Raw genomic sequence first — 10,508 nt, forward strand, 5'->3', positions numbered from 1 at the left:
AACACCAAAAAACAACATTACACTCTGCTGTCATTTTAATCTGTTTGAGCGGGGCATGTGCGTTAATTGCGTCAAATATTTTAACGTGATTAATTTTAAAAATTCATTACCGCCCGTTAACGCGATAATTTTGACAGCCCTAAAATGTACCTACAAACTAAATTACGAATGCATTAAAAAAAATAGCTCAAACAAAAACTTAGCTTATTTTGGTCTTAACAGGGAGCATCTGGATTCAGCCATGTGAAATGAGTTATGTCATATTCACTGTTGCCACTAGAGGGCAGTGTATCCACCCAAATCAATAAAAATAAATGCAAATACTTTCAAAACAGAGCATTACAACGCCGCTTTAATGAAACAAATAATCGATAATCGTTGCAGCACTGATATAATTACAGATACTATTGTTGTTAGTTGAATACATATTTTATTTATTCGTCAACTTATTGAGTTACATTTTATAATGTTAATCCATTACCCATGCTAAATTAAAATTTACTTATAAAGTGTTTTATTTAGACAAAAGTTTTTTTCCATTTTTTTTTTTTTTTCTTACAAAAAGATACATGACGAACCACAATACACCTAATATACTATACATAACTGGTAGAGGAGTCACACAAGGCTCAATTCTAGGCTCTCTGTTGTTTTTTAATTATTACGATTTTTTTTCTTTTTTTTAAACAATTCAATAATTTTTTTTCCTTCAGCCTCACCAGATGGCTTGTATTTATTAATGTATCCATCATTTAATGATAAACTAATATGCAATCATGTTATCGGGGATCATCAATTTACAAACATATTCTTCACTCATTCACGGCGCTAGACGTCCAATCCATTTGATGTGGGATGGATTGGGCGTCTACTCGTGATAAACTCATTTAAATCAGTTGATAAATTTCTTTAAATATATTTATATTCAAATGGATAAATTCAAACATCCTCGATTTATGTACAAATGCGATGTACTGGAGTAATACCGTAATTATGACTGGTACGAGTAGTGGAAGTAGTATTCATTACGGCTTATTTTCCCACAGAGTTGATCTACAAAGAAGTGATGAATTTTGAGGAGAGAACGAAGAATGGCGTAGTGAAGGGACAACCTTCACCTTCAGGTACTCTCAGTGCATAAGCCTAATCGCTCTGTAAGTCAATTTTAAATACAACCTTACTGGACCCTCTAATATTCACACACCCCATTGTCTTGTCCGTCTGTCTTCTTTGAAGCTACGTGATAATGTACAATAAAAATGTGTTGATGTCTAAGTTATAAAATATACTGTAGTTTGTATGTTCGTTGACTTAAGTTCTTTGGGAAACAATGAGAGGCCAATTGGGGTACAGTCCATGTCAAAATGCTCACTTATCTATAAGGGATGTCTGAGCAGTTGCTCATGAATTAATGTTCTAGAAGATCTTAGCACTGAAAAAACAAACACCTGGAAACAAAATATTTCACTCTGAGTCTCAAAGTGGACATTTTGGGAAAAAAATAGCGTTCGCATTTCTATGTAAATACTAGAATACTAAAACTTCTAAATAGAGATGCACGATAATATCGGTCACCGATAATTATCAGCCGATAATGGCAATTATGACGTCACACAGATATTCCAGATAAAATGAAATTCAACCGATAATGCAATCCGATAATTATATACTTGATTAAGCCTCCAAATGTGCGCAATCAACAGTTTTGTCCAATTCTGCTAGTTTTAAGGAGGTGTTTTTGCAGTGTAGTAATGTGATATATGTTAGGAATGGCTTACTTTTAAAGGCATTTTTGTGCAACTTGGGTGTTTACTCTCTAAGTAATTGTTGCCAAAAGCTTACCATTGCACAACGTCATTGCCATTGTTTAGTTGTTGGAATTTACTACTTGTTCACATTTGATGTGGAACAAAAACAAAAAGCACTAAATTACACTTTTGCACAGTAACATTTGATCTTTGTATACTTTAAAATTTTACATACATATTTGAATAGAATTATTGGCGTGACATTATCGGTTATCGGGTGGAAGGGGCAGGAAATTATCGGTTATCGATATCGGTTGAAAAATGTATTATCGTGCATCACTACTTCTAAACATACCTCAAAACGTTAGCATTCATGTGTTAACATCAAAAACAAATGCTCTCCAAAAGACGAATCATATTTTTCGTGTTAAAGTACCTCCACGATAAATGCCCTGTTTACAAATGGTACACGATACTCTTTTACTATCATTGGTTCCTGAAGTAGTCCCACACAACTAGCGTTGGGCATCGAGCATCGATGGGATTCGGGACAAATATTCTCCCGGAACCGTTCGAATTTTTCTTTTTCGATTCCAAGTTTCAAAGCCCTGACAATCAAGCGGAAAAAATAGCTGCCGAAAACCACGAAGAAGAAGCCACATGAAGTGTGTGTTGATGCATTGTAACTTGATTTCAAACGCAGACACTGTGCGGCGGCGCTCAAAAGTTTGGTTCAACTTCACAAAGAAAAATTACCAAAAAGCTCAGTGCAACATTTGCAACACAGTTATATCATTCAAACGTGCCCTGGTCCTCTAACCAGTCAGAACCAGGTAAGGAAAACAATAAATTACGTCTTTATTCTGTTGCCCCCGCGAACTGACCCTGAATTAAGCGGTTGGATGGATGGATGGACGGACGGACGGACGGACGGACGGACGGACGGACGGACGGACGGATGGCATAGTATGAGATAAGCATAGCTTATATAGCTAATGTAGCTATATAAGCAGCTACATACTTTACGGAGTGCGTTGTCGCCTCCGTTAAAATTAACAGTATTAAAAGCATCATTTGTTTTAGAATGGGTTTTACAAATAAGGAAAATGAAATCCTTATTATTTTCGCCTCATCAAATCATAATGAATAGAAGAATTTATACTAATGCTTCGTCGTAGCTCCCAGCTAAGGTACATATATGTAAAGTGCGGAGCAGCTCACAGCTACCTTACCCCTACGTAATATTTGCGACTTTTTCTCGGAGCAATAGTACGACTAATCTTGTAGTCCTTTTTAAAAATTTATTAATTTGGCCCTAATACTCCGTCATATCAACATGCATCATTAAGTTTTTTTCCCAAATACTTCACTAAAGTGATACGTAAAAATGTATTTATCTACTCTTCTGTGAGCACCAGCCACCAGCTGTTTTGTCTGAGGACCCTGCTGCTTGGGGGTGGAACGAAAGAAAGACTTATCCTTTGCCTTCAGATCTCGCTTTCTCATATTTATGCATTCAAGCTTCATCCAAACCCGGTGAACGTGTGTTCTCCACTGTAGGAGACAGTATCTGTCCAGAACGCTCACGCTTACTGCTTGAGAAAAGGCCGAAATGATCATTTTCCTCAACAAAAACTGTTTCTGATTTTATACTGTACCCGCTGCTAATCTGGACAGGGTTTTACAAGTTGATTTTTGTTTGATATTCTGCACCAGATTAGGCCAATAGTGGGAGCTCAATAACATGTAAAAATGCCTGCAGCATAAGACACTCTAAAACATAGACAAAAGAATATGTGTAAATGTTTTCCCCGTGAGCTTTTGAAAAATGAACATACTTGTGAAAGTGCACTCCTGTGGAAAGAAACTTCATCATATTCAAGTTCAGAATGACGTTTATATACAAGTTAAGAATGGCCATGTGAAAATTTCATAGCAAAGTTAATTGAAAGTTCATACAATTTAAAGAATAATCGAGAAGCTAAGAAATTAATATATACCATGCAACTTTTTTTACCCTGCCTGAATCGGAATCGAGAATCGTTTGGAACTGTAATCGAAACATGGAATCGGAACTGGAACCGTTCAAATCCAAACGATGCCCAAACCTACACACAACGTACATGTTTGCCTAGTAATTTAATTTAACAGCAGCTGAAAAGCAAGACAATGCTGTAAACACGAGGAATTTTAATCGGCCCTGAACTCGTGACCAATCCAATACTGTCCAATACTTAAAAAATCTTACTGAGTATCAGATCAGGAAAACACTAGCTTACTGTAGCCTTTGGTTTCCCAGCGAACCGAAGTCCTAATAGCCACACTGTGATGTGTACACGTCCAACACCTTGTACTTGTTCCCGCGCTTTCCCCCCCCTTACCTATTTAGCACGATTGGTTTCAGCGCCGGCATGGGCGCTCTGGTTCGTTATAACCCCGGCGCCGCCGTTGCTTCCCTCAGCGCAGGTGCAGCAATGAACAGCAGCGAGAGCCTCCCTCCGTCCTCGTCCATCAACGACATCTCGTCCATGTCCACCGACCAGACCCTGGCCTCAGACACCGACAGCAGCCTGGAGACCTCGGCGGGACCGCTGGGGTGCTGCAGGTGACTAGCCGCCTGCCTGCGCAACCCCGCCTTCTTCCGCCGCTGAGGAAGACGAAGAACGGCGAGGGGTAGGGGGCGCTATTGGGAAACAAAAAAAGGGGTTAAACAATCAATAGGAGACGACTAAGCCTGCGCGTTGTCATGCTGAACAAAAAACAGCAGTGGTACGTCAAGATATTCTCTAATGTGGATGATCCTCTAGTTGCTTTGCTTATATTAGCCCACATGTATTGCAAACAAAAAGCGGCTTTGACTTGCATCTCCTTTAAACGTAAATGCATCACAATCTGGCTGGCTGCTGCTCCCCCTGCGCCCCATTTCAAATGGTCGCCCACAAAAAGCATTTATACGCTCCCGTCTTTGTCCTAATCATGTGACCTCTCTGCTGTAGTTTCTCCAAAACCACCCTTCAAATGTGTGCGTGTGTTCAAAAACACACCGTCCTGTAAATAATGTAATTGTGTATAGCTGAAGGGAACACGGAGTGGGACTAACGGCCAGTATGCTGGAAGCTTCTAATTTTTCATTGGAATTTATTTTAGTAATTTTTTTTTTTTTTTTTTTTGACTCTATTATGCAAAAAAAAAAGGCAACCTTGAACCACCCCACTGCATTTTTAGACATATAAATTTGTCATTTATTTTGAAATAAATAATAAAACACGACATACGTAAAAAATAAAAAGAATTAAAAAATCCCAGTAAGATTAAATACGTACAGTGCCCTCCATAATTATTGGCACCCCTGGTTAAGATGTGTTTTTTAGCTTAAAATATTTTTTTTTCCCTAAATAATATAGGACCTTAATGGAAAAAAAGAGAAAAATCCAACCTTCAATACAAGTGTATTTATACAGTAGGGAAAAAATCCCACATAAAGAAATAATTATTCGACATCAAATACCCCTGGTGTTCATACTTTGTACAACCCACTTTTGCCAACAAAACAGCACCTAATCTTCTATAATGTTTCACAATATGGGAAAAGACAGAAAGAGGGATCTTCAGCCATTCCTCTTTGTAGAATCTCTCTAAATCATCCAGAGACCTGGGTCCTCTCCTCTGTACTTTCCTCTTCAGCTCACCCCACAGATTTTCAATGGGGTTGAGGTCTGGGGACTGAGATGGCCATGGGAGGGGCTTGATTTTGTGTCTGGTGAACCATTTCTGTGTAGATTTGGCCATATGTTTAGGGTCATTGTCTAGCTGAAAGACCCAGTGATGACCCATCTTCAGCTTTCGGGCAGAGGGCAACAGATTTTGATTTAAAATGTCCTGGTATTTCAAAGCATTCATGATGCCATGCACCCTAACAAGGTTCTTGGGGCCTTTGGAAGCGAAACAGCCCCACAGCATCACTGACCCACCCCCATACTTCACAGTGGGTATGAGGTGCTTTTCAGCATGCTCACCTTTCGTGGCACGCCAGACCCACTTAGAGTGTTTGTTGCCAAAAAGCTCAATCTTGGTCTCATCTGACCAAAGCGCACGGTCCCAGTTGAAGCCCCAATACCGCTTGGCGAACTCCAGACGTTTGCGTTTATGATTGTGAGTGAGGAAAGGTTTTCTCCATGCATGCTCCCCAAACAGCTTGTTGGCGTGTAGACAGCAACTTTCTTTATGTGGGATTTTTTCCCCACTGAATAAATGCACAATTTTTTACCATTAAGGTCCCATATTATTAAGAGAAAAAAAATATTAGAAGCTAAAAAACACATTATTATTATAAATCCAATAATTATGGAGGGCACCGTATATATATTTTTTGTGATTAAATATGGTTGACTTAAAAATGGAACAAATAAAACTGGAAAAAAATAAAAAGACCTAAAATAATTACATTTAAAACAACACTACGTAACTTTTCAACCATTATAAAAGATTTCCATAACATCTGTGATGATATGTCAACTGAAAACTAGTTGACTGACACCTCTTTTATATCTTGAGGGGGTCCGTATCCCTTTCACCGGCACTAATTAAGTTTGAGGAATGTGTCAGGAACTCTGCTGGAACTCTGCCACACAAAAAAACGACAAATATGCTGATTGCTTAACGGCATACGTCACTTCCCCCTTTCCCCATTCATCATAAAGACTATGCGATAAGTCTATACGAACGCTTTCCCGCGAATTCTGCAAAGATGGCAGAGCAACAAAATAGACAAAAAGTTTTGTCTGAGGAGGAAAAAAAGGGATGCTACACTGGCCCGGCTTTCGCTCGATACTTTCGCTTAGCCACACTAAGCCACACAGATGCTAACCATCACACAGCTGCTGGAAATGTATTTTCATCCATCTACAAGCGACCAGGAGATAATGATTTCACAACACTGTGCGAGTGTGTGCTGGTCCTCATAGGAAACGCAGTCTTCCTTAAGGCAAAACACTATCGTTTTTGTCCACCGGCGTCGCTAAAATCAACCAAAACTGAAAAGTTACCTAGTGTTGCTTTAATTAAAATGTGTACAGTGTTTTTGTTTTTTTTTTTCATTGTTGATGCACCTTGCCAACCGACTCCTGCCAAATGCTGCACTTGTGCATGAGTTCACTTAACATTTGCAGTCACTGTGAATGTTAAAGCCAACTGTATATGGCCCAACACCATGACAGATGCTAATCAAAGTTAAGTCATTACTCACAATCGGGCTAAAATTGCTGTTTTAAAGGACTTTATGTGGACTTTCCCTCTCATTTTGGCCTGCCCGTTGATAGAGCAGATCAACAGATAATCACCACCTTCCAAAGCCTTTGTAAAATGAATAAAGGGAACCACAGATAGAAGGACATGTAGTTCTTAAAAGATAAATCTAAGATCTTAGTACAAGTTATTACAATTTGATATTAACACCCCTCTTAATGGTTTCGCTTCATTAAAATTTGTAAAATTATTTTAACTAGTAGGTTGCCATTGTTGTTGACGTCGCAGGGCGGTGACGTCATATTGCCACGCTGCGGGAATTCCACGTGTCACCAAAAAAAAAAAAAAAAAAAAAAAAGTCTCACTCTTTAATTATGTAAGGTAATGATTTAAATACACCACAAGATGTCAATGCCATGGTTTAAATTAGGGATCACGCCAATGAGTGTATTTTGTCCCTTGACTGACGCCTTACTTTGCCTTTAATCCATAGTGGGGTGAAAGGCAGAGAGAAAGGAGAGTGGACACAGGCGTTCAGATTTATTTGCATCCGTTTATTGGCATAAGCTTCAGCAACTGTTTTACAATTTTCACACAGCTAAACAACAATGCAAAGAGAACTGGCATTCAGAAATTCACAATCAAAATAGATATTCAAAATACACATAAAACTTAATCAGACTTTGGTCAAACTCTAAACATTTTAGCAACTCGTTTAGCACAACAAATACATTGGATGACAATATTTAGTTACAATATACAAAGTATAATGCTGGGAGCCATTATCAGAAGTCTTGTATGTTGTGAAGACAACATACAAATGAGGCACAGGGGTCAATGGACCCGTTAAAAAGGAAACTACATGTCAGTGAAGAGACAAAATGGACTCATTGGCTTTAGCTCTAATTTAAAACTCGCCATTGACACCTTGTGGTGTATTTAAATCCCTACCTTACATAGTTAAAGAGTAAAGCGTGGCCACACCATGTGACGTCACCGCCCTGCGACGTCAACAACAATGGTTAGCTACTAGTTTCATTTTGTATTTTTTATTTATTTTTTATTTTTTTTACAAATTTTATTAAAACGAAAACATTAAGAGGGGTTTAATACCAAATTATTATAACTCGGAGTACTAATATTCATCTTTGTAGACCTACATGTCTTTCTATCCGTGGTACCCTTAAAACATAAAATGACATGTCATTTTGAGCCAAAATGAAAACTGCTCCAATTCTCAAATTCCATGTCATTTACAGTGCAAAATGTCTTGGGAAACCGTTAGGTCTCTGGATTGAATTACATTTAATCGGATATTTTTAGACTATTGCTCAGTATTGTTTCACCTTTTGGGGGGTTGCTGCTAGCTGGCGAAGGCACGTGCCTTTTGCTAGTGAGTGACAAAACTAGATTGTTTTAAATTGCATATTACATGACTTATTTTGCCTTAAAACTAGCAAAAAGTGAATTGAAACCTAAAATATGAAAAGTTTGGGGTCCCGTCTGTTAGAAACAGCTTTTTTTCTGTACTTCATCTTCCATCTCATTGCATGGCTAAACAGCAATTTATTTTCGATTATCATTTTACTGTTCTGTTTATTTCAAACGCTTTAATATTCGTTTAATATTAGTTTAAATCATGGTTTAAAATTTGAAAAACATGACCATTTACTTACCGGAGCTCCCCTTTGAAAAAAATGTCAGTTTGACGTACACCTGCAGTACCTTGGATAGTCTGCTAGAGGATGCTGTCTCACAAACAAACAAACTGTAATCCGGTTTTGGTGTTGCGTTCAGGGTCCGGTGGGTCGAGGCAACTTCTCTCTCTTTAAACAGGGTTACTACAAGGATTATTTTTTCCCTTTTCCTGGACATTTTTAAACCATTAAGCACTGAATTATGTATCTTTATAAGTTATGTACCAATTTCATTTTATTTTGTTTTAATTTCTCTAGCGTGAGTTCCTCGTTGTGTTGTTGTGGTTGGAGTGTTTTTTCCCACCAAATAAGAAATGAATTTAAATTCAAGAAACACACAGAAAAATCAATTCATACAGAATGGACATTTCACTTTTTTTTTTTTTTTTTTTAATTCAAATAAAAAATATTTTACTGATATATGTTTTACTTATTTTCTTTAAATTCAAATCATTTTGGCAACAACAACAACAACACATCTCTGTATTAAAGACATTTTGGGTCCTTGCCAGCACTGAATGTAAAAGTAGAAACTAATCATTTGTCATCTGTATGATTAGGATGTGTGAATGTGTGCGAGATTGCTCTTGTATGTGCGAAAGTGCATTTTGAAATAAACCAGCAAGTCAACACAATCGGAAAACACAACTTTTTAAAAATCTTGTGCTGATTTGTTTTCCTTTGGGGAATAGGAATGCGTCACACGTGTGCGGATGTGGATGCATCTGTGTTCGAGTAAAAAAATACATAAAGCTGACATGTATAGTCACATTGATATGTAGGATTTAAGTAAAAAGAACCTTGGGCTCATATGAAGCCTGGAGAGAGCACTTGATCCGGCCAGCCTTCCATTTATAATATACTGTAATTCAACTATTAGAGGACAAAAAGTTTCCCAAGACCTGATTTAAATGAGTGACAAGTACTCATTTTTCTGAGTATAGGGATCTTTATATATTTGTCACCAGAAAATATTTCGGGAGAAACACTTTTGTTGTCATATTGTAAATAAAAACAATCCAAGAATGCAATAAAAGCTGACACAAGAGCGGCAACGCTAGCATCTTAACTGAAAATTGAAATAATTTGATGTACAGATCATCTGTACCAGTTGATTTTCTTCTGTTTTCCTTCATCTACTGTTTCCATAAATCATTCTGTTGGGTTGACAATAAATGAAGAAAAAAAAAAGTTTCCCGCTGACGATCTCAAAGCTTAAGGCAAAAATACGTCCGAAACAATTGCAAAATATGAAAAAAGAGCTGAAAACTGAGAGCTGTTACTCCACATTTTAAAGGAACTGTGTATGTAAAAATCAAAACAATAGTATGTAATGTATGTGATTGAAAATAAACAAAATGTTTGATCTTGGACAAAGTTGTTGGCTTGTCTTTTCAGTTTTGCAGTTAAATAATATAGCATTTTCTTTAGCATTTATTCAGTCATCTTCCATGCGGCTTATGTATGACAGCAGATATGGATAGATCTATATCTATATACACTACCGTTCAAAAGTTTGGGGTCGCTTTGACCCCAAACTTTTGAACCGGATTGTACATAATGAAAAATCTGATATGATACACTACAGTAGTGTGTATGTATGTATATATGTATATATTAGGGCTGTCAAAATTATCGCGTTAACAAGCGGTAATTAATTTTTAAAATTAATCCCGTTAAAATATTTGACGCAATTAACGCACAAATAACCCGCTCAAACAGATTAAAATGACCGCACAGTGAAAGGTGTCTTGTTGTGTTTTTTGGAGTTTTGCTGCCCTCTGCTGGCGCTTGGGTGCAACTGATTTTATAGGCTTCA

At 37.5% G+C, this 10,508-nt stretch overlaps 1 protein-coding gene and 1 long non-coding RNA gene across 7 annotated transcripts in view; one reads left to right on the top strand and one right to left on the bottom strand.

The window, feature by feature from the left end:
* The window catches only part of LOC130905273 (uncharacterized), a 69,321-nt gene extending 60,592 nt beyond the window's left edge, over nucleotides 1-8,729 (bottom strand). The window contains exons 1-2 of the long non-coding RNA XR_009061077.1: nucleotides 8,669-8,729; nucleotides 4,130-4,431 (exon numbers count right to left, since the gene is read on the bottom strand). This is a non-coding gene — a long non-coding RNA (uncharacterized LOC130905273). The remainder of the gene's footprint in view (nucleotides 1-4,129; nucleotides 4,432-8,668) is intronic.
* The window catches only part of mapk10 (mitogen-activated protein kinase 10), a 70,576-nt gene extending 60,510 nt beyond the window's left edge, over nucleotides 1-10,066 (top strand). For 3 of the 6 annotated variants that reach the window (XM_057818474.1, XM_057818472.1, XM_057818473.1), the window contains 2 exons: nucleotides 1,047-1,124; nucleotides 4,215-10,066. In XM_057818474.1, coding sequence (XP_057674457.1) covers nucleotides 1,047-1,124; nucleotides 4,215-4,357 — 221 coding nt within the window. In that variant the 3' untranslated portion in view covers nucleotides 4,358-10,066. Of the gene's footprint in view, nucleotides 1-1,046; nucleotides 1,155-4,209 lie in introns of all 6 variants that reach the window. The other 3 variants (XM_057818476.1, XM_057818475.1, XM_057818477.1) reach the window with 3 other exon arrangements.
* Nucleotides 10,067-10,508: the final 442 nt, after the last annotated feature.

Source organism: Corythoichthys intestinalis, chromosome 17 (genome assembly GCF_030265065.1).
Source record: "Corythoichthys intestinalis isolate RoL2023-P3 chromosome 17, ASM3026506v1, whole genome shotgun sequence".
In the NCBI taxonomy this organism is placed as follows: domain Eukaryota; kingdom Metazoa; phylum Chordata; class Actinopteri; order Syngnathiformes; family Syngnathidae; genus Corythoichthys; species Corythoichthys intestinalis.